This window comes from Malus sylvestris, chromosome 1 (assembly GCF_916048215.2).
Source record: "Malus sylvestris chromosome 1, drMalSylv7.2, whole genome shotgun sequence".
NCBI lineage: Eukaryota > Viridiplantae > Streptophyta > Magnoliopsida > Rosales > Rosaceae > Malus > Malus sylvestris.
In genome coordinates, this window is record NC_062260.1 from 21,588,008 (window position 1) to 21,615,793 (window position 27,786).

Consider the following 27,786-nt stretch of genomic DNA (forward strand, 5'->3'; position numbering starts at 1 on the left):
TCCTGTTGGGATGGAATCGAGCGACTCATGGAAACAATCCCAGACTCAATCTTCAAATGATTTTTCTTATGGACAACCTCAACCAATCTCAGATCCATATGGGTGGCATGTTAACAATTACATGCAAAACTATTTTGGGGATTTATCATTTGATAACTACTCTTCACAATACACTCATTCTACACGTAGAGATGATGAAGATAGTGAAAAATTTGAACCTCATAGAAACTCTATGTGGTACTAAAGTGTAAAATATTGTACTAATTCATTATATATAAATGATTATGGTGTGTTTAGACTTCTTTCATTAATTACTACATATTTTCTACACTCACAATGTTTGTCAGCTCGCTATACAATCAACTTGATAATGTTAAATCCATCATGCAATGCATTTCTTTCCAATTTTTTGTGATAAACTAATAGATAATTGACTAAATAAACATCCTACAAAGTTTCAATAAAAATTTCCAAGTTTTTCTTACAATTTCCGTGGTTTCCATGTAATTTTTATCGATATCGATATTTTACCGATATTTGCATCGATATTTCCGTGTTTTCGGACTACCGATATTTCCGATATTTTCTTCCTTGGTCAAGAGGAATGAACCAATGTGCAGGATGACACAGAGCATAATTATTTTGTTAATAAATTGGTGATTGATTGATTGATTGATGTTTTACTCCTTGCATTTTTCTTTGATCATTACATCATCTATACAATAGAAATTTAATAAAATAAAATAAAAAACTTTAAATGTAGTTTCAAACCATCAATACTTTTTGAAACATTATTGGTTTTTAGTTTTTCATCAAAGCACCCAATATTATTATATTTGCACGTTAATTATTATATTTTTAACTTAAAATTTAAAATTTCTAGTTGCCTATGTTAATGATTTTAAATAAATTCATTATTGTGGGATTGAAAAGATTAAAAGATCAATTATACTTCCCACCTCGTTAATAAAAATTCAAAATCGATAGAAAATCAAGTTTTTCCATAAAAATAAGTACATATATATATATATATATATATATATATATATATATAAACATATTGTATACGTACATACATACACACATACATACATATAAACGTGGGCATATACATCAATATTAATTAAAATTATTAATTACACCATAAAACATTTGGTAGATTCTTCAAACTCAGAACATGGGTTCAGTCTTCTAAACCACACAACAAAAAATTAATAATCTAAGCTTAATAACTTTAGTAAAGTTTTTCGAATGCACTTGATATGGATACATTCTCAAATCAATGAAAAAACTGTACACCTATAAGTTTAAAAGGATTATAAAAGAATTGAACGAATTTTACATAAAAAAATGGATACACTTTACACTTAAAAACAATTGGTATATGTTGGAACCAAATTCACTCATACCCGCGGATGGAGGCAAAACTTGGTTGGAATTTGTTGATGCACAAAATCAGTGAGGACTTTGGTACAATAGAAAATGTTAAGTTTGTGACCTTCGCTAGATTACTCCGGTCACTAGTGTGGATAAGTATGTAAATGGATAGAGACAGGCAAGCAAACACAAGATGTACGTGGTTCACTCAGATTGGTTACGTCCACGGAGTAGAGGAGTTCTCATTAATTGTGAAGGGTTTACACAAGCACATCGGTTCAAACTCTCCTTTAGTAAGTACAAATGACATTAGGAAATATTGTGGGAGAATGATCTCCTTTTATAGAAGAGAGTTTCTAGCTTTGTTCTGACATTGACACGTGTCGTGTTGTGATTGGCTTCCGATGTTGACACGTGTCGCGCTATGATTGGCTTCTGATGTCAACACGTGTCGCGCTGTGATTGGCCTCCTGGTTGGAGGGAAACTCTTCTGGGTCCTTGACGGTATAACATTGACCAGTGCTCGGTAGTTTCGGGATTGGTCAAGTATGGTACAAACAGAATTCTCCATGATCTATGGCGAGGGGAGAATGAGGTTGATTGGCGGGTGTGTTTGAATCCGGATAGGTTTGCCTACATATCTCTAGGAAAGAGAATTAAACCATTGGTGTAGTTATAAGAAAGAGTGGTGTGATGTGCAATACATTGTGAATCATCTGTGATGATTAGTATATGACAGGGCGTAAAGGCGATGGGTTCTCTATGAACACATGTCTATATATGCATATACGGTGGCATGTATACATGATGAGTCTCTGTTAGGCGTAGAGAGAATATGTGTGTAGTAGTCTTGTAGAGAAGATGATGAATCACCGAAGGTAAATTACATCACACTGTTCAGGTTTACGCTCAATGAATCTATAGGTTCTAGCTTGATTTTCATACTTTTGTTTTTTCCTTCTACACTTTTTTTATTTTTGTTTTTGTTTTCTTTAACTTATTCAATCCAATGATTAAGAAATTAAAATAAGATGAGTGCATAGAGAGACAAGAAATTACGAAATGACTTCATTGGTTATTGATATTATTACGTATAGCAAACGATAAAATTTTTGTCCTATTGATACCATAGTTAATAAATTCCGTATCATACACGTATGTACATATTTTTTTAAAATACTTTGGTTATCCTAGTTCGGTCAAAAACGGGTTGGATTTCAGTGGAAAGGCATTGGATATGAAGCTTGATGCTCTGGTTCGGGGAAGGAGGGGGAAGAGGGTGGATATTGAAGAGGAAGGGGGAAGAGGGTGCTGGAAAGAGGGAGGGGGAGGACAAAATAATTTTTATTAATTTTTAAATTTTAAATATTTAATTGGCCCATATTGATACGTGACCTACTCATTGTTCACGTAGGTGTCACGTCATCATTTAACAGAGGTTCTAACGGAAAATTTAATGAATGCATGAAAGTGTCCCCAAATTATAAACTTAGATACCAGACTGTGACAAAAAAAATTTGATGTATAAAATATTAAAAACTAAATTTTTTTATAGTAAACTGAACCCTAAAAAATATGTCCATCGACAGTGCATTAAGTTTTTCTTAATTAGAGATTCTTTTGTAGGTGCCGTCCTTCCTCACTGTGGGTTAATGTTTTCTCCAACGGTTCGATTTGGTACGTGGAGCCCATTAGAAACCGCGTGAGTCCACTTGATTAAGAGCGAAAATAGCTGTTCTCCAAGTGTTGCATGCATGGATTTGCAAAGCTGTAGTGAGCCAAAAGACACTGGTAGTAGAAGTTAATTACTTAAAACAACGCTCCAACTTTTGGATTTTGCAACCTAATTAATTTCGTGTAGTTTATATATAATTACACAACTCAGCTCAAACGTCACGCATGGATCATACCATAACCATCAATCAGTAGCTGCCACCATGTGATAATTTACCAGAAATACTGTAAATATTCAACAAATTATGCTAAAATACTAGGCAGTCTACATCCACAACAGATGGCAAAACTTTGTTCAAGTCACCCCCACAAGAAGGTTAATTAAGCTAATGACGCAGGAAAATTACATTTCTATCTTTTCTGCTGTCATTTTACCTTTGTCCGACGCTAGCTACCATGAAACTCAGGTGAATCAATACGGTAATGCCGAAAAAAAGAAACAAAACCAAATATTATTTTGGTTTACTTTGACATTGACGAAATGAAAAGGACAATATGGGCATGCAGGCTTGAGTTTTCGAGAATTTTTTTGTTGTGACGGGAACACGGATGGTACATCATGTGTTTTTATGTAAGTAGTGGGAAATTTTATTTTTTAAGTTATTAACTTTTTAATACACATATCCCATCATTTGTATAGTGACATGTGGTGTACCACCTCGTATGCCGGTCACATTGAAAAATCTCTCTGAGTTGTCAAGTAGTTGACTATAAAACGCCAGCACCAGTAGAGATTAATTAAGATACTAATTAAATTACTTTACTAATTATAGTTGTGCTTGCTTTAGTAGCAAATTAGAGATGGAATCACAAACACCAGCACCAGCACTCCCTTCTGTCAGAGCTTCCCAGTTTGTCATTCTTGGGTTGAGGGTCCTCACCTCCATTTTTCTAGTTGTGTCACTCGCCATCCTCCTCTCCAATGTTTTGTCTGGAGATCAAGATCACAAAATACACTTTTATGACTACGTGCCATACCGGTGTGCATGCATTTCTAGCAATTAATTTAATTTATAGTCCAATGTATGATACAAGTTAGTACATTTTAGGGCCGGTTTGAGAATGTTTTTGTAGGAAGCAATTTTGTTCATAGGCGTTGAAAGTGTTTTTTGAAGATAGTTGTTTTTCCATAAAACATTGGAAAATGCTTACTATTGATAATACTTTTCAATTTCTTCTCCCAAATTGTCAAAATCGGTTTACGTTATCGGAAAGCCCTTTTAGCGCCCTTCTGAAAAGGAGAGAGATTAGTAAATGCTATTCAAAATCCCATTTTTAGTCTTTGACAACTTCTGTAAAATTTTCTCTCTTTATATTAATATTTAGTTTTCAAACTAATCGTACTTTTTCTTTTCATTTGTGCTGTGATTAATTGCAGATACATGGCTGCCGCAATTGTTATTGGAATTGCATATTCAGTCTTCCAAACTGTAGTTGCAGTTATCCGCATAAGAAGAGAAAATCATAGGAGCATGTTACTCGACTTCTATGGTGACAAGGTACATATAAAAGAAAACGCTTGACGATCGAATTTTGGTACTTTCGGATCAAAAGTATTCGTTCATCAATCCTTTTGAAATTCTGGTTCTGTCGTTGTATATAAATCATTAATTGCTGCTACTACTAGTGAATGGAAGATCTTTGAATGTGATAAAAAATAAATCAAACTAACTTGTGCAGGTTATATCAAATGTAGTAGCTACTGGAGCTGTTGCAGGATTTGTTATGACCGCACAACTACAGAAACAATGGGGCGACATAGTAAAGATTGACATTGTCCACAAATATATCAAAAGGTCACATGCAGCAGATGGACTTGTCTTCCTTGCCTTCATCTGCACTTTCATATTATCCGTCCTCTCTTCCTATGCACTTCCCAAGAAGGTTTACTAGAATTAGATTTTGCAGCAGCATCATCAACAGCTGGCCAATATTTGAGTGTCTTGCCTTTTATTTTAGGATTTTTTAACTTTAATCCTTTAAGAAGAATGGAATTTAAAATAAACCTGATGTTAGATTACATATTGATTATAATCCCTTGATGTGTCCTTAATCCAAAATAATTAATGTGCAATTTATTTAATGTCTCCCATTAAATACTTAAATTTATTAACATACAAATTTTAATTTATTTTTTGACTGAAAAAAAAGTTTTTTAATTTCTTAATTTTATTTAACATTCTTCAAACTTGAAAGACTCAATTAATGTACCTAAATGTTAGTATCGAAATGTATTATATTGAACTAATGTATTTAAAGGTTAGTACTGAAATGTATATGTACCGAAATATATGCACCGAAATGTATTATATTAAATTAATGTACATAAATGTTTATACCGAAATGTATTATATTGAATTAGTGTACCTAAATGTTTGTATCGAAATGTATGTACCGAAATGTATGTATCTAAATGTATACACCGAAATGTATTATAATAAATTTAATGTACCTAAATGAAGAAGAAAAAGTAAATCGAAATATATTATATAACAAAAATTAGTTTATCTAAATGTTTACAACAAAATATATTACGATAAATGAAATGAAAATGAAATAAAATTAAGACATTAAAAATTAGGAAGAAAAAAAAAGAAATAATTAAAAATCAAAATATAATTAATATGGGACTAAAATTAAATTTTGATCTTAATCATGGTTTTAATCTAAAAGTCATCTTTGTCAAGGATTAAAATGAACTATTTATTTTATGATCTCCCACTTGTATGTGTATATCATGATCTAGCTAATTGATTAAAAGTGATGTTAGTTTCTCTAAGAGTTGCTTTCATCACATGAAAAATTTGAAGGGATAGGTGGTTCGGGACAGGATCCCAAACCGAATTCCAAACCAACCTCTTTCGGGATAAGATTCTGAAAATCGAAACTGAACTGAAATTTTAATATTCTCGAAAAATTTTCAGTATTTTGGTACGTTTCAGGATCCCAAATCAAAGCAAAACAAAGACAGATCCCCAAATTCCCAATTTGTAAATCTCTAATTCGAGTCCTAATTCAAAACCAAGATACCCTTAGTCCTTAAACTTCCTCCAAAATAACATGCTGCAGCAGTTGCACCACAAATTCAAACTCTTTAAGGGAATAGAATATGACTTACTTTTTAAATTGGTAGAACAATTTGGAAATGGAGGGCCTGACATGACATAACTTGCATAAAGCATTACCATATGGCTGAGAGGAGAGTTGAGAGAGAGGTGTGTGAAAGGAGAGGAAAGAGGTGGTGAGTCCAGTGTTGGTGGTGGAACGATTGAGAGAAAGAGAGAGAGTTTGAGAGAGAAGATTCAACTGAGTGAAAATTGAAATCGAGAGGAGAGAGATGAAATAGCATAAATGAAAAGATGGTAATCAACTAGGGTTAATGAAAAATGTTATGTATGAGTAACTAATAGTTATTAAAATCATGGGTTCAATTTCTTACGGCCTCATTTTTGAGGTACTTATCTAAATGTCGGTTTGGTGCGGGTTCGTGATAATAACCGAACTAAAAATATTCAAAAATCGTAAATTTCAGGAAAATTTGGGTTGATTTCAGTTCGGGTTCGGTCAAGATCAGGATTTTTGTGACTTTTTTCCAGTCCTAGATGTGAGGATTGGTAATTTACATATATATATATATATATATCTTTATTTTTTGGTACTACTATATAGTCTATATTTATTAATGGATAGTGTTAGGGAGACCAAATTTGTAAACCAAATAATATGTTATCAGTAGGAAATAAGAACGTTAATCAATGTTGAAGTAATAACCTAAGGGTAATGCTGGGGAGACCAAATTTTTAAACAAAATTTGCAAACCAAATGGTTTAAAATTTTGGTTTCCTTAGCATTTGGTTTAAAATTTTGGTTTCCCTAGCATTTGGTTTAAAATTTTGGTCCTCCTAACATTTGGTTTACAAAATGTAGTTTAGAAATTTGATCTCTCTAACATTACCCTTTATTAATTTGTAAGTTGCCAATTAATTTAATCCAAAAGACAAAGGTCGAATAACTTTGACATTCTTTTGTATTATTTCTAATTTTGAATTTAATCTAAACGGAAATTTTATTGACACTCTATAAATAAAAATGTCGTGCACTCTCTATGTTATACAAGAAGGAAGTGATTTTCGATTAGTTCTATTTTCTCCTGTGCACTCCTCAATCAAATGAGAATTAAAAGACAAAAGTAAGAGAATATGAGTGCAGAAAAAAAACCAAGAGCCTAAAAATCACTACCCTTACATAAACACAAAGAAGAAAGAAAAAAAGTTGAAAGTCTTGGGTCCGCTAATATAGTAGATGAGTAGCAGCTCCTAATTCTTTATGCTATTTTGGGGAACAATTAAACTCATGATTTCTCTAAAAACAGAAACGATGGCAATGCAGACACAGGGTCCTAATCAATCTGTCTTGTTTCTAAAATTTAAAAGTGTATTTCATATATGGCCATGAAATTGGAACAAACTTTGGCTCCAAAGGCCAGGACCCGGCACGCAGACACAGAGACCTTGATAGTGCTGAGGAAGCAAAGATGGGAACATTAATGTAACATCCTACATCGTCCAGGGGACTGATCCTTAAATGTATATTCCCATCCCTACCTAGCACGAGGCCTTTTGGGAGCTCACTGGTTTCGGGTTCCGTTGGAACTCCGAAGTTAAGCGAGAAGGTGGTCAGAGCACTCCCATGATAGGTGACCCACTGTGAAGTTGCTCGTGAGTTCTCAGAAACAAAACCGTGAGGGTGTGGTCGGGGCCAAAAGCGGACAATATCGTTCTACGGTGGTGGAGCGGGCCCGGGAAGTGGTCCGCCCTGGGCCGGGATGTGACAATTAATGCTTTCCTCCAAAACTGCCCGGATTATTACTCTTGTATTGAGGGTCCTGACCCTTGTCATACTGGTTACGTCTTTCGCGATCCTTGCCACCATTAATCAGGAAGTATATAAGCTCAACATTCACAGAGAGGTTCAGGGAACTTGGACGATGCGCTTTTATCATGTAGTTCCTTATCGATATGTTTGGAGTACTCTTTTATTCAATCACCTTTATCTTTCATGATGAGCAACTTATAATATCATGCATACATTATTCTCAACGGGAAGCGATTTTTGCACATTATTCTTCACATTCTGCACACCTCTCTTTATTCTTCACATTGATTCTCTTTAAATTTGTTCAATTTAATAGCTAAAAAACGAAGAAGTATGCAGAGATCATATGTGGAAGTAATTGCAGATACACGGGTGCAACGGTTGTAATTGGAGCTTTATATTCAGTCTTCCAAATCGTATGTGGAAGTATCCGTTTAGCAAAAGAAATGACGGGAACGTCCTGTTAGATTTCTACGGTGAGGAGTAGGTGTGTGGAATTCCTATCTCATATCAAATTGTTTGCAATAATTACGAGTTATTTCGTTCAGAACTAATCTTGCCTAATCCTCCATTTGAATAAAAAGAAAATTCCACCTCTGAAATTTCAAGCCTTTCCTTACATAAAAGACAATAACTCTATTTAGATCCACATAATTGACCTCATTGTGCTGACACGCACACCCTTTAATAGAAGTGAGCCCTATATCATTGTATGTGAGACTCATATGTATCAAAGAAGGTGTCGGCAATGAGGTCAGGTTTCTAAATAGCATTACTCCGTAATGTAAATCTTCGACCTCACCCGTTATCAATTGGTTTTGGGTGGACGGTGGACGCCCTAATTCAAACATACTATTTGGCCGCCCGGAATCAAGAACTGGAATGGCAGTTGATTTCCCATTCCATTCCAAAAAATCAAAGAAAGGGTTCAATTCCTATTCCTATTCTTGCATTCTGATCAACGCTAATTTGGGCATATATACTGCAGGTTATGTCGAAGTTATTAGCTTCAGGAGCTGTTGCAGGATTTCTTGAGACCGCAGAACTAATTAAAACATGGGATGACAACGGTTCAGATAAACTAGCCCTGAACGTGTTTATGAATAAGACATATGCAGCAAATGCACTTGTCCTCCTGGCTTCTTCTTCAGCTTTGTATTATCCATCTTCACTTCATACGCACTTGCTAGGAATGTTTAGAACTTACAGGCTTAATTCGTTAAAGAAAACTAGAGGCCAATTATAATAAGCTCAGAAGGTTAGATGGAAGCGACATAGCATTTTATAAGATGTTTATGCTGCACACGCATAACTTCTTAGTCCTGCGGCTCGTGCTCTACTCTGTCTTGTACAAATACTGGGGAGGAAAGTATAGACAGTTATATTTTTTTCAATATAGAATGTGTAACCTATCTCATCGTTTTTCGGTAGCATACGGTAATTGATATGGTTTTATGCTGCCCTAACATAGGACTTGCTTTTCCTATGATATGTGTTTTCTAATTCCGCATCAATTTTCAGATACAAAGTATTTAATAGAAAGGATATATAGTGATCCTTCTCTTCAAAATTATATGAAGCTGCGGCCATTCAAGGTCACTGAAGGTCCTGCTGAGAAGCCCATGTTTGTGGTTACACATGAAGATCAATAAGAAACAGTTTCCTCCTGAAGAAATATCATCCATGGTTATGGGAAAGATGCGGGAGATTGCTGAGGTCTCGGGCCTCTCGGCTCAACTGTGAAGAATGGTGTGATCAAAGTTCCTGCTTACTTTACTGACTCGCAGCGTCAGGCTAGCTACAAAAGATGCTGATAACACGGTTGGTCTAAATGTCATCCGATCATCAAAGAACCAACTGCCGCAGCCGTTGCTTTTGCACTTGACAAGAAGGCCGGTTGGTATAGCAAGAGAAACGTCATGATATTTGATTTGAGTGATGGTACTTTAGATGCGTCTCTACTTACTATAGGGAATGGGGTGTTTGGAGTGAAGGCCGCCGCTGAAGACACTCACCCTTGGAGGTGAAGACATTGATAATATAATGGTGATTTACTCTGTTGAGGAGTTTACAAGGAAACATGGTTTGGCATCAATGGAAACTCGAGAGCAATTGAGAGGTTAAAAAATGCTTGTGAGAAGGCAAAGAGGAGACTCATTTACGTCTTTTGTAGAAGATGAAATTGATTGTTTGTATCAAGCTACGGATTTCTATATAAATATCACCTGTGCCAAGTTTTAACAACTGAACATGGATATCTTTAAGAGTATAGATCCTGTGGAGAAGTGTTAGAGGGATGCTAAAATGGACATAACCAGTGTCCATGACGTTGTTGTTTCTGGTGGCTCTTCTAGAATTCCCAAGATGCAGCAGCTTTTACAGGAGGTTTTCAAGGGAAAGGAGCTTTGCAAGGGCATCAATCCGGATGAAGCGGTGGCCTATGGTGCCGGTGTTCATGCTGCTGTCTTGTGTGGGAATGGAACTGGGAAGCTTCAAGACTTCACTCTATTGGATGCCACCCCTTTAACATTTGGGATAGAGACTTTAGGAAAACATGTCATGGGAGTTGTTATTCCAAGAAGCATGAGAGTTACCATGGAGAAGAAGACGACTTTAGTTACTATCTGTGATAACCAACGTACCATCACCTTCCCCATTTATGAGGGCGAGAGCAAAACAACTTTGAATAATAACTATTTGGGTGAATTTAAACTCCATGACATTCCTCCAGCCCCCAAGGATGTTCCTAAATTCGACGTTTGCTTTGAAATTGATGCAAATGGTGTGTCCTGGCTGTCTCTGCTTAGGACACGCCCACTGGCCAAAAAAGAAATTAAGGGATTACAATCAACAGTGACAGAAGAACTTTTGAAGGAATTGAGAAGCTGAGGTATGAAATAATTTGCGTTATACCAATTTGATAGTTACTAATGCCAGGTGAGCTGAAGCCTCCATCATGCGCAGGTTGTATTGCTTTGAGCTAAATCAAAATTGGGGGAAGGAGGCAGTTGATAGGAAAATGTTTGCTAGCTGGTCGTGCTTTATGACATTGATATGATATGCTGGTTATTTTGACAGAGATAAAATTGTTCTTTCTGTCCTGTTTGCAACTCCTGAAAATGCTCGTTCCTTTATAAGATCTTCATTACTCTTTTTTAATATATTGTAATTCAAACTCCAAGTTGTTTGTTTCAAACTCCATGTTGTAATTTCTTCTGAGCCATGGCAATGGCGTTGGCCAGTGATTAGAGGAACCCCTAGGCGTGGCTCAAAATCGAGGTGACATTGACGGCTGAGTGTAAGGGATTGATTGGAGGAACGGCTTTGTGGAGGATGAACCTGATTCTGAGGGAGAGCGAGAGAGAGATGCATAGTTTTCGGGTAATGACACTTGTGCACAATTAGAAAAGGTGTAATACACTTTACCATATGTAGCTTGAACTGTGATGGCCACAATGCTCCCCAATGGAAGAATGAGTGATCCGTTCCCCTGCGGATCATGAGAGGACGCACCCATTCCAGAATCCACTTTAATCAAGAGTGATGTGGAGAGATTAAAGGTTCAAGAAAAAGCTGAAGAACCCTAAAGGTAAGGCCAGAAGGGAGTAAAAAATCAATAGAAAAAATCCCTCCCCGGTCTCAAGAACTCGAGCGGTCTTTACTGAAAACTCCGAACAATTCCCTCTAGCCAGTCTTGGTAGCCACTGTGCTAGAGTGACTGAAAGCTATATAGTGACAGAATTCGGAATAGTTACAAGTTACAACACCATTTCCTTGTTACATTTCCTTATCGGTCTTTTTTTTTTCAAATTTTGCATCAATGTTCTTCGGATGCGAAAAAGTTAATTAGTATGAGTTTCTGGGATGAATGTGTTCAAAATGATATGAAGCATTGGCAATTCAAGGTCTCCTTCTGGTAAGCCAATAACCGTTGTTACCCACAACGGCGTAGAGGAACAATTTCGTGCTGAAGAAAATTCATCTATGGTTCTTGTGAAAATGCAGGATATTGCTGAGGCCTACCTGCTTGGTTGAACTGTGAAAAACTCAGTTATAACAGCGACAGGCTACAAAAAAAGGCAGGTGCCTCTGCTGGCCTAAATGTAATGCGTAATCATTAATGAGCCGACTGCTGCAGCAATTGCTTATGGACTTGGCAAGAAGTCTGGCTGGTATATATAGTGTTGTTTTAGGATAGCACCAAACCCGTTGGAACCAACTCAAGCTAACACACATGAAATATATCAAATGGAATGCAAGAACAAAATATAAAAGACACCAAGATTTTAACGAGGTTCCTCAACAGTCAGTGTAACTGGAGTACGTCCTCAGAGCAGTAGGAGCTCACCCAATAATTCACTATCAACCAAATAAGAGTTTTACAAAGTGTTGGCAATCTCACAACCCAAAACCCCAATACAACCAATAACTCTCACACACCAAAGAAACAAATAGAGAAGGAAATATTGTGAATAATTTCCTCTCTATACGAAACTCAAAGCTAATACAACAAATACAATTTTGATGAATGATTACTAACCAAAGAGAAGAGCACCTTCTTCTTCTCTTCAAAGTGGGGCTGCTGCACTTCTAATTTTCTAATCTGTTTTTCTGGTGCACACCTCTATGCTCTCTATCCTCACTCCAAAAATACAAGCACTTGTCTTGCTAAGAAAGAAGCCGAATAACCCAATAACATCTGCCTTTAAAAAAAGCCAAAGTAAAGGAATAATTATTCCTCTACAAACATCATCATGACCTTCTTTTTTCTTTTCAACAAACATAATGATGTTGTCTACCTCTTTTTGTTTATTTTATTTAGCCAAAAGTTGGCCACTTGGCCACTAATTCAACAATCTCCACCTTGGCCAAGTTTCGAAAAGGCCATGACAAGCCAAAACAACATAATTAACAAAAATTACTCCCAAACACTAGCAAAAGAACAACTCATGCTGAGCCAAATGCTCTAAAACTCCTACTGCTCAATGCCTTCTTTATATAGGCAAAATGTGAGCCAAGTTCAAGCAATGAACAAACTTGGCTACACCAACAACCTTAGTCAACATATCAGCGGGGTTGTCTTTAGTTGGAATCTTCTGGAGAATAATCTCTCCTTCACCAACGACTTCACGCACAAAGTGATAATGCACATCTATGTGCTTGGTCCTCGCATGATGAACCTGATACTTAGCCAAATAAATGGCACTCTGACTATCACAATGTACCTCCACCTGCTTCTGATCAATCCCCAAATCTTTAATCAGCCCATGTATCCAAATGGCCTCTTTTATAGCTTCAGCAACTGCCATACATTCAGCCTCTGTAGTAAACAAGGCAACAGACGACTACAAAATGGACATCCAACAAACTGGCCCTTTAGCCATAGTAAACACATAGCCTGTAGTAGACTTTCTTCCATCCAAATCACCTGCGTAATCTGAATTAACATAACCAACTGCAAAATGACCAATACCAGAGTCATCTCTCTCAAAGCATAAACCAACATCTCGAGTACCATGGAGATACCTAAATATCCACTTAGCTGCTTGCCAATGCTCTGTACCTGGATTATGCATATATCGACTCACCATGCCAACTGCATGAGCAATATCTGGTCTAGAGCATACCATTGCATACATCAAACTACCAACCAAATTTGCAAATGGTATATTTTTTGATTTTCAGCTTCTCTTTATCAGTTTTAGGACATTGTGGAAAACTCAATTTAAAATGAGGAGCCAAAGGGGTACTAACCGGTTTGGTTGAATCATGAACTCCAAACTTCCGAATCAACTTCTCAAGGTATTGTCTTTGATTCAAACTGACCAAACCCTTCTCTCTATCTCTAGTGATCTCCATGCCAAGGATCTTCTTCGCTTCACCAAGATCCTTCATCTCAAACTCATTCTTCATTTGCTTCTTCAATTTCTCAATCTCTTCGACATTCTTTGAGGCAATCAATATATCATCAACATATATCAACAAATAAATGAAAGACCCATCTTGCAACTTCTTGAAGCACACACAATGATCATATTGACTTCTAGAATAATTTTGGCCTCTCATAAATTTATCAAACCTCAAATACCATTGCCTTGGAGATTGCTTCAAGCCATAAAGTGATTTCTTCAATTTGCAAAACAAATTCTCCTTCCCTTTCACTGTATACCCATCCGGTTGACACATATAGATCTCTTCATTCAAATCACCATGTAGGAAAGCCGTCTTCACATCAAGTTGCACAAGCTCAAGATTATATTGTGCAACAAGAGCTAACATAATGCGAATTGAGGAGTGCTTCACTGTAACACCCACCCCCTAGTTATAAAAATTTATGTATGTAATTACCCCAAAATGTTTTAAATATATCATTTTGGTCCTATTTTGACTACCAATCAGAAATTAAAGCTTTGGATTCCATTCTTTCTAACTCTGCCACGTGGTAGCACCCCAATTACCCCCCTCACTTCTCTCTCTGTCCCCCCCGGTGAACCCCCTTTCCTTCTCCTTCTTCCTCTTTTTGTCTTTCCCGTCTCTCTCTCATATCTCTCTTATCTACACCGTAAACACACACGCACACCATCTCCCCTGCGTGAGGAAGACCCATATCCTTCATCATCTCGTCCTGCTCTCTCTCTCTCCCTCTCGTTCCCGCGACCCTAGAAAATCGAAAAAGGAGCTCCGGCGAGACCAGGCCGGTTCCAAGCAAGCGGGCCTTAGGCCCGTGTGGGGAGTCAGGCCCAAACCCTAGCCCAGTTTAATTTTAATTTTTTTAATTTATTATTTGTGTTAGGACCCCAAAAGGCCTTCGGGCCATTAGAATTAGGGCCCGTAGCCCAATAGTCCAACCCAAAAACCTTTTTAAGGTTTTTATTTAATTTATTTTCTGTTTTAGGAAATAAGGCCTTGGGCCAATTATAAAGTGGGCTTTCAGCCCTTTTCCCAAATCCCTTTAGTTTTAGTTAAAAACCCTTAAGGCTTTTCAGCCCAACCCAATCCAAGCCCAAGTCTGACTTTGACCTTTGACCAGTTAACTTTGACTGTTGACTCGGTCAACGGTCAACGTTGACTCGGTCAACGGTGACTCGGTCAACAGTCAACATTGACTCGGTCAACTGTCAGAATTGACTTTGACGTTGACTTTGACTTTGATCGGTCAACGGTCAACGGTCAACATTGACTTTTTGAGTTGACTTTTCGGGATTTCATCCAGGACCTCTCCTAGGCTAATTTCGATGTCTTGGACTCGTTTTTGAAGTCCGTTTTCCCAAATTCAATCGTTTGAATAGAGTTTGACTAAAGGTACTCCTTTATGTGAATAGGTGCATTTATCAACGGTGATTCCGTTAACCTTTTTGGTACAGCTTTGCACCATCGGTGTACTGTGAGTGGACCCCTTCTAAAAATGCATGTTTTAATAGTAGAAATGCATACATGGAAAAGCATGATTTAATGATTATGTTCTATGAAACGCTTTGAGATAACATGCTTACTAAGGCTAGTTTGAATTATTACTATTTTTCCTATAACCCATGTTCTTATAGAATATCCGATGGATAACGATATGATATTTAGAACATGTTTCGAACACCTCTTTATAGTATAGATGATGGATGACTTTATACTATGAAGTTGCTTTTATATATATATGTTCTGTGGTTTTGTACCTACCTAGTGGTCCTTTCCGCTACGGGACGTAGGGATATATTCCGGTCCGTCCCGGGCGACGGTTTGGTGTTGGCATAGGGCCTGGAGTGTGTTTCCTCTGGCTATTTAGCACAGGGACAGGGAGCCGGCATGGGGCCTGAAGTGTATTTTCCTCTGACTGTCTACTCAGAGACGGGGAGCCGACATTAGGCCTGGGGGTTATCGGACAAATCACTAGTGTTTATTACTTATACAAGTTATGATTTGAGATACTGTACATCATGCTAGGTTTCGGAAAACCTATGTTTTACATTATATATGTGTTTTCATAAAACCTGGGGGTTAGTATGTTGATAACTGTTTTACTATTTATATATCAAATTGGTCCACTCATGTTTGTTTTGTGCCCCCTTCAGGACTTAGAATCGAAGCATACAATCCTAACATCCAGGCATTTCTGCATCGATATCTTCGAGTCCTCTTGGTGTAGGACCCATTCCTTGTTCATTCAAATTTTATATTATTTCTTTTAGTATTCTAGTTAGTTGTATGCTCTGAACACGTTCCTGAAATGCATAATCATTAGACTTTTACATTTATAAGTCTTAATTATTCCTTATTTTCATCTTTTGCACTCAATAAATGGCTTTCGTCACCCTTGGGTGTCGGCCAGCACGTGCCTATCCTGGTATTCGAGGAAATATTGGGATCGGGCCGTGTCATTCACAACCGGAGAAAAGATTTCGTTATAGTCAATGCCCTCTTTTTGTGCATACCCTTTAGCAACTAATCTTGCTTTGAATCTCACATTGCTTTTCTTATCAGCACCTTCCTTCTTAGCATACACCCATTTGCAACCGATAGCTTTATTGCCCTTAGACAATTTAGCTAACTCCCAAGTCTTGTTCTTCAAGAGAGAATTCATCTCATCACCCATGGCATTGCACCACCTCTCATTCTCCCCACTCTCAATGGCTTCCTCGAAATTGGATGGAATATCATTAATGATAATAGGAATAGCAAAAGCAACATAGTCACTATACCGAGCTGGCTTAGTAATTTGTCTCTTTCCTCTGTTCTTGGCAATAGACTTTTGAGGTGAAACTTGCTCTTCAACTTGAATAGAATCTTCAAGTTCAACTTCTTCAACATCCTCATGGTCTCCAACTTCTTCACTTGTAGTGGCTTCGACATCAGCGGAAATAGGATTTGAAGTACCAGATGCAACTTTCTCAAGCTCCACTTGTTGGACATCTTTCACATTCTTCTCAGAGTCTTTATACATACTTTCTTCATCAAATGTCACATCTCTACTGATTACAAGTTTCTTCATCTCTGGGCACCACAACCTGTAACCTTTGACACCACTACTAAAACCAAGAAAGATAGCCTTTTTGGCTCTAGGATCAAGTTTATTTTCAATTACATGAAAATATGCAGGAGAACCAAAAATATGAATATAATCATAATCAGTAAAAGGTTTCCTAGTCTATACCTTAATTGGTGTCTTACCCTGAATATCAGTTGAGGGTAACTGGTTAATAATGTGACATGCATAAGTAACTGCCCCTACCCAAAACGACTTGCTCAAACCCGACTGAGATAACATGTATCTAACCTTCTCAAGCAAGGTTCGATTCAATCTTTCTGCAACTCCATTTTGTTGTGGAGTTCCCCGGACACTAAAATGTCTCACAATCCCTTCCTCTTTGCAAACTTTAAAGAAAGGGTCGGATGTGTATTCTCCACCATTATCTGATCGTAAAATTTTAATCTTTCTCCCAATCTGGTTCTCAACCATTTTCTTCCAACCCAAGAAAATGCTCAACACCTCACTCTTATGCTTCATAGTGTAGACCCAAGACTTTCTTGAATAATCATCAACAAAGGTCACGAACCAATGTCTATCACTCAAAAAGGGAGTCTTTGTAGGACCCCAAACATCCGAATGCACATAATCAAGAATGCTATTCATCTGATGTACTGCAGTACCAAACTTCACTCTAGTTTGTTTCCCCAAGACACAATGCTTGCAAAAATCAAGCTTACAAGTCGTGGCACCTTTTAGAAGACTTTTTTTCACAAGCCCTTGTAGAGCTTTCTCACCGGCATGGCCTAATCTCATATGCCACAGTCTAGTAGTATCTGAATCAGATGTGCCCATATTTTCTAAGACTACAGACGCTTCACCTGTCACCGTGCTTCCTTGCAATAGATACAAATAACCACATCGAGGAGCTTTCATCATAACAAGTGCACGATAAGTAACTTTCAATGTCTGCCCATCTGAATGAAACCTGAAGTCCTTGGATTCTAAAGTGCCCAAAGAAATAAGATTTTTCTTCAAATTCGGTACATACCGAACACCTGTCAACTTTTTAACCATGCCATCATGCAACTTCAAACGAACTGTATTAATCCCTTTTGTTGTACAAGGATTGTCATCTCCCATGAACACAACACCACCATCAAACTCTTTCAAGCTTGAAAACCAATGCTTGTGAGGAGTCATATGATGAGTACAACCAGTATCCAACACCCATTTAGTAGCACAATCAAATGATGATGAAGTGGTTAAAGCGAAATCAAAAAAATCTGTTTCAACCTTAGCAACATTGGCTTCAGAACTTTCTTTTCCTTTGGTCTTCAACCTAGGACAATCTTTCTTCCAATGGCCCTTATTATGACCAAAGGCACATTCATCCCTTTCCAAGGTTTTTCTACCTTTAGAGTTTCCTCTAGGTCGAGAGTGTGATTTTTTTCCTACTAGAAGATGACCTCATTTCCGATGATCTACCTCTAACAAATAAAGCTTCAGAGCTTCAGAGGCACTTCTTGGGTGGATTTCACATCCATGACATTCCTCCTGCTCCTGCCAGAGTTGCTAAATTGTATCCTGAGTGTCTCTGCGGAGGACGTGCCCACCGGCCAAAAGAAGGTGATTACATTCAACTGTGACAGAAGAACTTGTGAGGGAATTGAGACATTGATATAAAAGTCGGTTGACTACTGTAAGAAATGTTCATTTCTAGATTTTTCTATGGTCGAGCTTCTCACTCATGCTCTGGTGATCTCATCCAACCTCTTTGTTATTCCGTTATGATAGAGCCGTTGGAACAATAACAGAAAGTATGAGAATAATAAAATAATTCTAATGATGATAATCGTAAAGAAATCACAATCGCTAATTATGTACAAGATTAATGTAAATAACTAGAGAGAAAGTAAGAATGACTACAAAGAACATGTTCTAAATAGTACATCGTCATCCATCAGATATCCTACAAAGAACATGGGTTTGATAGAAAATATGGTATTCCAAAATAAGCTCAGTATAGCATGATAATCAATTTCTCATAAAACGTTCACAAAACGTAATCAGCAGATCATGCTTTTCATGTATGCATTTTTACTATTAAAACATGCATTTTAGAAGGGGGTCCACTCACAGTACTTCACTGTCGAAAAGCTGCACAAACTAGTGAAGACAGAACGCCGCAATATATGCACCTAAGCACATAAAGGGTCCGATTAGTCAAACTCTTCTTAAACGATTTAATTTGGGAAAATGGACGTCATAAACGAGTCCAGGACGTCGAAATTAGCCTAAGAGGGGCTCCGGACGAAACCCGAAAAGTCAACGGTCAATGTTGACTAACCAAAGTCAACGGTTCTCATGTTGCATCAGTACGCAACCCAAACCTGACAGAGGTGCATTAGTGTAAATCTCAAACTCACCACGTCGTCTGGAAAAACAAGGACATGAGCCTGAGTAAGACGTCGTTTAAGCTCCTGAAAACTCTGTTCACAATTCTCATCCCATTCGAACTTGACCCCCTTACGAGTCAACTTAGTGAGAGGCAGGACGATTGCTAAGAAGTCCTGCACAAAACGTTTGTAATAGCCAGCCAGACCTAGAAAACTCCTCACTTCAGTAACATTCCTCGGTTGTTCCCATGTCGGCACTGCTGAAACCTTCTGAGCGTCCACGCTAATTCCCTCAGTAGGGACCATATGTCCAAGAAAACTGATCTGGTTTAGCCAAAATTGACACTTACTGAACTAAGTATAAAGCTGATTGCTTCTCAACCTTTCCAACACCACTCTCATATGTTTCTTGTGCTCGGAAACACTTTTAGAATAAATTAGAATGTCGTCAATGAATACAATCACAAACCAATCCAGATACAGTCTGAAAACCCTGTTCATCAAATCCATAAATGCTACAGGAGCATTTGTTAATCCAAAAGGCATAACACGGAACTCGTAGTGTCCATACCTAGTGTGGAAAGCAGTCTTCAACACATATTTTTCACGGATCAGTAACTGATGATAACCCGAGTGAAGATCGATCTTAGAGAATATATGTGCACCCTTTAGCTGGTTAAACATGTCATCGATCCGAGGTAGAGGATAACGGTTCTTCAACGTCACTCGATTCAACTATTTATAGTCGATGCAAAGTCTCATCGACCCATTATTCTTCTTAACAAATAAGACAGGAGCACCCCAAAGAGATATGCTGCGTTGGATGTAACCTTTATCCACTAACTCATAGAGTTAAATCTTCAATTCTCTCAACTCTGCTTGTGTCATTCAGTACGGTGGTAAGGAAATGAGGTTTGTACCTGGAAGTAAATCGATAGTGAATTCAATCTCCCTTGCAGGTGGTAACCCTTGCAAATCTTCTGGAAACACATCGATGAATTTCTTCACTACTGGCACATCTCTAAGACTTAACAATTCATCCCTTATCACTACGTGGGCTAAGAATCCCACGCATCCTTTATGCAACAACTTAGTCGCTTGGATAGCAAAAATGATACTATTAGGAAGGATTTGTTGCTCACCCTGAAAGGTGACTGACGATTGTCCAGGCCGATTGAACGTCAGAAATTTCTGCCTACAAGGATAACCAATACATTCCCAAGATGATATCGAACTCTGCTAGGTTAAAGGGAATTAAATTAGTCCCCATAAGTTCCCCTTCAACTATCACTGGGCAATCCCTATACTCCCACTGTGCACAGAAGAGATCTCCATGTGCCACTTGTACTAACATATCAAAACCATCGGTGTAGGTTGTGAATTTATAATCTGTGTGAATGATGGAGATACAAATGAAAAAGTGGCACCTGGATCAATCAGAACCCTTGCCGGATTACCACAAATGAGTAACGTACCAATAATGACTTGGGGGTTCTGTTCAGCCTCTTGCTGAGTTATGGCGTTAATATGCCTATGGACTTGGCATCCTGCACCACTGTTATGGCCGTCACGAGTCCTGGGACCCTGGTTGTTACGGCCTGCTCTATTCCCCTGGTTACGGTTGCCTGAAGCTACTCCTGTATGTTATGGCTGTCGTTGGGTAGAAAACTAGGTACTCTGACTACCACTGCCACTGCCGCTATAACTATGACTACCACTGCCACTGCCGCTATAACTCTGACTACCACTGCCACCATAGTTCTGTGTACTGCCATAACCCTGAGTATTACTACTCCCACCATAGCTCTGAGTGTTCGGATGATTGCTACCACTGTAGCCTGAACCAGTAGCATAATCCTCAGATAGGCGTGGAGTACCGCAATCACGGGCAATATGTCCAATGCCGCCACACGTGTAACACACATTCGATCTAGCTGTGCCTGAATCAAAGTGACTGAAAGATCATCTCCCCAACTCACTACCTAAACCGTCACTAGATGATCTCGAACCCTGGTCCGAACGCTTGAATGAATGAGAGTGTTTAGGGCCAATGGGGTTAGAAGAGTTAGCTGGTTCCCTCATACTCCAAGATCTGAAACCTTGACCCCTCAGATTCTGATTCTGAGGTCGATTTTGTCTCTGGGATAGGTTCTGAATCTGAGGTTGATCCTGAATAAGACTGTCCTACCTTGTCTGTTCGATATTCAAACATGTCTCGATCATCTCTTCATAAGATATATGCCTCTGCGCGGCCACAAGCTCGCTATAGTCCGGGTTCAGCACAATTAGCACTTGAATCATCATCTCCAGCGGATTCCTATATGTTCCATCATGATGTCTCGACATGCGCCTGAAAGTACTATTAAACTCTGTGATGCTTAGATCGATTTGACAATACTCTAGGAACTTCTATTTTTCCTTAACTGATAGCTAGGGCTCAGAAAGTGTGCACTGAAAAGTCTTTTAAAAGTAGCCCATGTCATAAAAGAACCAGGTGGACGAGAGTTCTTCACTGTTTTCCACCAAGACCTCGCATCCCCCTGTAGGAAGTAACTAACTATATTCGCCCATCATTCATTGGGCATTTCATGGCCTCTAAAGGATCCTCTATTTCCTCTAGCCAATCTTCAGCCTCCTCACAAGCTTCAACTACCCTTAGCTTCGAAACTCTATGGCTACGAGCTATCTCTATATATGTGCGGCTCAACTTGCTACTGCCAGGAAACACATTTCACATAGCGTCAGTCAATTGCCGGATTCCCCCCATTAAACCAGAACGAGCTCATCGAGGCACATTCCCATCAGGATTATCCATGATTCTGATAAGAAACAAACAAGATTTAGAAGGGTTGAAGATTATGGATACAAGAAGGATTATGATTACCAAATGGAATAACGAAGTCCTAAGTATGCTCTGATACCAATCTGACACGCCCCGATCCCAATGCCCTCGGGACATCGAGATGGCCACGTGCTGGCCGACACTTGAGGGTGACGAAAGCCATTTAATTAATGCAAATGCTGAGAACCTGTGAAACATGCACCTTAATTGTAACAATATAATAGAATGTGACATAATTAATATTCAACTGCTAACAATGAATTCACAAAGATAATGCATGGCATGTTCAGAGCATATTCTAAATCAGATTACAAATGGAAGGTGCTATTACAAGAGTAGTCAAGCAAAGAAGATGGTAGGATGTCACTGGTATGGGAATGCCTCGTACGTCGGATCGTAATCCTCGTTCCTATGTCCTGAAGGGGGCGCAAAACAAACATGAGTAGACCAAGTTGATATATATATATATATATATATATAATAAAACAGTTATCAACATACTAACCCCTAAAGTTTTAGGAACATTAATAATATAGTATGTAATATGTTTTCTGAAAACCCTAGCATGCCATGAAACCTTTCATAAAACGTATCTCGTATATAGTGTGCTAACTAGTGGTATCAGTGTTGCCTGAAGGCATATAGAACTCTTCTTTTAGAAACTTCCTTCACAAGTATCAATCGCACGCATGCTCCTACAACACCCACCCGAAGGCATATATAGTATCAATTGCCCGAAGGCTCTTATAGCACTCACCCGAAGGCATATATAGTATCAATCGCCTGAAGGCTCCTACATCACCCACCCGAAGGCAATATGTGTCCACTAGCTACGCACAAAACCATTGAATATAATCTTTCCAAACATAGGTACATATATCTCAAAATCATCTTCATAGTATAAAGTCATCAATCATCTATACTATAAAGAAGTGTATAAAAACATGTTCTAAATAATATATCGTCATCCATCAGATATCCTATAAAGAACATGGGTTCGATAGAAAATATGGTATTCCAAAATAAGCTCAATATAGCATGATAATCAATTTCTCATAAAACGTTCACAAAACGTAATCAGTAAATCATGCTTTTCATGTATGCATTTCTACTATTAAAACATGCATTTTAGAAGGGATCCACTCACAGTACTTCGCCGTCGAAAAGCTGCACAAACTAGCGAAGATAGAACGCCGCAATATATGCACCTAAGCACATAAAGGGTCCGATTAGTCAAACTCTACTCAAACGATTTAATTTGAAAAAACGAACTTCATAAACGGGTCCAGGACGTTGAAATTAACCTAGGAGGGGTTCCGGACGAAACCCGAAAAGTCAACAGTCAATGTTGACCGGTCAAAGTCAACGGTCAATGGTCAGCGTTGACTAGTTCAAAGTCAACGGGTTGGGTCAACCTGGGTCAAACTAGGTCGGACTGGTTTAGGGTTGGACCGGGTCAAGGGTTTGGATCCGGGTTGGACTTAGGGTTTAAATGGAAAATGGGTTGGGCCGGTTAGGGTTTAGGCTTAGACTTAGGAGGCTTCGGGCTTGGGGTTTAGAGGGTAGTGGATTGGGCCTAGGGTTTAGGCCTTGGGGTTATCTGGGTTTAAGGTTTTGTACTTAAGGCCCGAAGGGTTTAGGGTTTAGGATGAACGGGGCGAAGGTCCTGGGCTGCACAAATAAGGGCTTGGGCTTGAAAGCCCGGCCAGAGGCTTTTGGGTTTTTGAAAGAAAGAAATAATTAAAAATAAAAACTAAACGGGTTAGGTTTTGGGTCTAACGGGCCTAAGGCCCGAGTGCCAAACGGCGACGGCCTCCACCTAATAGGGTTTGGATCTTGAGCTTTCGAAGGGCTTAGGCCTAAAGGCCTCGGACCTTCGTTTCTTACCAAGGAAGGAGGATAGAGCCTCTCAAACTCCGGTCGAAGGCGATCAACCGATTTAACCTCCGATCTAAGTGCCAAAACGAAGATAAAGGAGAGAGGGAGAAGGTGATACCTTTAGTTCGTCGCGAAAGGGGTCGGAGGTGGCCGAAATCTGGGTTTGAAGCTCGCGGGTGCATCGGGGGTTTTTGAGTGGATTCTAGGTGTCCCTATGCTTCATGGAGATGAGGGAGAGTGAGAGAGAGTCCACGATGGTGATGGTGGTGGTGTTGTTGACGTCGGGGTGATGATGGTGTCTCGGCGTGCATGTGTGGGTAGATCGGGGAAGAGGGAGAGAGAGAGTACTGATAGTGAGAGAGAGTTGAGCTAAGAGAAAGGGAGAGTGGGATATTCGAGAGAGGGATTGGGGAAAGAGAGAGAGATAGGGTTGAGGGTTAGTGGACTGCCACGTGTCAGCGTGAGGGAGAATGAGAATCAAGATGGAGGGTCTATATTAGATTAGGATAAAGGACTCAGTCGCACAATTTATATAATTTCAGGGAAATAGTGAAAATATAAATTAATTTGGGGGTGGGGTTTCACATTGTATACTAGCGGTCGTTTGTCAAAGTTTTGTAGAACTAAATAAAGTTGTAAAGTTTTCTCAGATAAAAAAGAAGGTAAAGTTACAAGGTAGTAAAGAAGGTAAACTTGGAAATGTAGTAAAAATAAAGTAACGTAGCACGAAGTTAAAGGATTACAAGTGTAATTCTTTGAAGAATCAAAAGTCTGGAATCCATAGAGAAACCCTAAAGGTTGTGTCTGATTTTGATTGAAAGATGATTACAATTGAAGCAGCTAATGACTTAAATAATTTGGTTACAACTCCTACTCAAAGTCTTAGGTATTTAAACGAAAGCCAAATGACATTAATTAAACGACAAACGAAAAGTTCAATTTTTATTACAGAACTTAAAATGCAATTTTGAACGGCGTTCTTTTCTTTCCGAAAAGGTATCATGAGCCCAAATTGAAGCTCAGACGCCAAAACTGCAAATTTCCATTGCGTCTATGTCTTCCGTCGATCCATTTCCTCTTCAATCCACTTGGCCCTTTGTTCTACATCATAAAGTTATAAGGTATTAAAGAAGGAAGGTAAAGGTGGAGGAAGGGACAACTTCTCTATTAGAGAGATAATATAAATGTGGTATGAAAAATATGGTAGAGTAATATTTAAAAAAAAAGTAAAGGTAGTAAAGTTGGAAAGGCATTGCACGCCAAAAGGTTTCAAAATTTGTGCTTTGGTTGATATACTTTAATTTGGAGAGATTTTTCAATGTGCTTTGGCCTAAATGTCATCCAATCATCAGAGAACCAACTGTGGCAGCCATTGCTTTTGGATTTGACAAGAAACCCGGTTGGTATAGCAAGAGAAACGTCAAGATATTTGATTTGGGTGGTGCTACTTAAGATGTGTCTCTACTTACTATAGGGAATGGTGTGTGTTTGAAGTGAAGGCCACCGCTGAAGACACTCACCCATGGAGGTGAAGACTTTGATAATAGAATGGTGATTTACTCTGTTGAGGAGTTTACGAGGAAACATGGTTTGGCATCAGTGGAAACTCAGGAGCACTTGAGAGGTCAAGGAATGCTTGTGAGAAGGCAAAGAGGAGACTCATTTACGTCTTTTGTAGAAGATGAAATTGATTGTTTGTATCAAGCTACGGATTTCTATATAAATATCACCCGGGCCAAATTTTAACAACTGAACATGGATATCCTTAAGAGTATAGATCCTGTGGAGAAGTGTTTGAGGGATGCTAAAATGAACATAACCAGTGTCCATGACGTTGTTGTTTCTGGTGGCTCTTCTAGAATTCCCAAATGCAGCAGCTTGTACAGGAGGTTTTCAAGGGAAAGGAGCTTTGCAAGGGCATCAATCCGGATGAAGCGGTGGCCAACGGGGCCGGTGTTCATGCTGCTGTCTTGTGTGGGAATGGAACTGGGAAGCTTCAAGATTTCACTTTATTGAATGCCACCCCCTTAACATTTGGGATGGAGACTTTAGGAAAACATGTCATGGGAGTTGTTATTCCAAGAAGCATGAGAGTTACCATGGAGAAGAAGACGACTTTAGTTACTATATGTGATAACCAACGTACCATCACCTTCCCCATTTATGAGGGAGAGAGCAAAACACTCTTTTGGGTGAATTTAAACTCCATGACATTCCTCCAGCTCCCAAGGATGTTCCTAAATTCGACGTTTGCTTTGAAATTGATCCAAATGGTGTGTCCTGGCTGTCTCTGCTGAGGACACGCCCACTGGCCAAAAAAGAAATTAAGGGATTACAATCAACAGTGACAGAAGAACTTTTGAAGGAATTGAGAAGCTGAGGTAAGAAATCATTTGTGTTATACCAATTTGATAGTTACTAATGCCAGGTGAGCTGAAGCCTCCATCATGCGCAGGTTGTATTGCTTTGAGCTGAATCGAAATTGGGGAAAGGATGCAGTTGATAAGAAAATGTTTGCTAGCTGGTCGTGCTTTATGACATTGATATGATATGCTGGTTATTTTGACAGAGATAAAATTGTTCTTTCTGTCCTGTTTGCTCCGACTCATGAAAATGCTCGTACCTTTATAAGATCTGCATTACTCTTTTTTAATATGTTGTAATTCAAACTCCAAGTTGTTTGTTTCAAACTCCATGTTGTAATTCTTCTGAGCCATGGCAATGGCGTTGGCCAGTGTGTGTAGGAACCCCTAGGCGTGGCTCAAAATCGAGGTGACATTGACGGCTGAGTGTAAGGGATTGATTGGAGGAATGGCTTTGTGGAGAATGAACCTGATTCTGAGAGAGATCGAGAGAGAGATGCATAGTTTTCGGTAATGACACTTGTGCACAATTAGAAAAGGTGTAATACACTTTAGCCACTGTTCTAGAGTGATTGATGTTAACTACATTGGAAGAGACATGAAACTATCGAAATTACAGAGAAGAAGAAGATGAAGGTTTAGAAGGAAATCAAAGCTTGTATTTGATAGTTGAACAAAATTACAGAAAATGAGAGAGAATTTACAATTTATACTAGCCTACAAAGTAACTAACTCTAATCTTCTAACAAACTCTTCCTAGACCAATCTCCACCATTCAATCATAAACCAATCTCCACCATACATCTATTAATACTCCCCCTCAATCTCAACTGGGGTATCCCAGGTTGAGATTGCAGCAAAGTGAGCATGAGATAAACTGTTGAATACTGCAATTTGAGACATCTGCGTCTTATTGATCTTTGCAATCTCCAAAGTGGTCTGCCCTGCACTCGGTCCAGACTCCAGTATATGACTCTTCTGCTATACCTGCCAATCATGTATCGAAGTTTTGGCACTAATGTTGATGCACATTATCATTTTCTTCTAAGCAGACAACCACAGTGGGGTAGCATCAATAGAAATGAGAATTTCCATAAAGCACAAAACCCAAAACCTCCATCACTTGTGAATACTCCAACTTGTTAAACAATGCATCACTATCTGAAACAGAAAGCACAGACAGAGCTAAACATGCTATCAATGTCATTAGACTCATTTTTTGTGTCATCAACCATATCATCTTTTATATCAACAACCATAAATCATATAGTTTCCTCTTTGTGGACAGATCATTCTGCAAACACTTGTAGCTGTTGACTAAAAAACCTCTGTCTGTCAGTCCAAATTTCTTCCACTGCCTTA

General features: G+C 38.6%; 1 protein-coding gene and 3 pseudogenes across 1 annotated transcript; all 4 read left to right on the forward strand.

The window, feature by feature from the left end:
- Positions 1-3,912: 3,912 nt before the first annotated feature.
- Positions 3,913-5,004, forward strand: LOC126606270 (CASP-like protein 4D1). Its single transcript, XM_050273668.1, has 3 exons — positions 3,913-4,091; positions 4,490-4,610; positions 4,792-5,004. The coding sequence occupies exons 1-3, from the start codon at positions 3,913-3,915 to the stop codon at positions 5,002-5,004; spliced, it is 513 nt and encodes a 170-aa protein (XP_050129625.1).
- A 2,484-nt stretch (positions 5,005-7,488) lies between these two features.
- Positions 7,489-10,110, forward strand: LOC126614527 (chloroplast envelope membrane 70 kDa heat shock-related protein-like; annotated as a pseudogene).
- A 126-nt stretch (positions 10,111-10,236) lies between these two features.
- Positions 10,237-11,125, forward strand: LOC126630865 (heat shock 70 kDa protein 4-like; annotated as a pseudogene).
- Positions 11,126-11,432: 307 nt separating this feature from the next.
- Positions 11,433-26,389, forward strand: LOC126614536 (heat shock cognate 70 kDa protein-like; annotated as a pseudogene).
- The last annotated feature ends 1,397 nt before the right edge of the window (positions 26,390-27,786 follow it).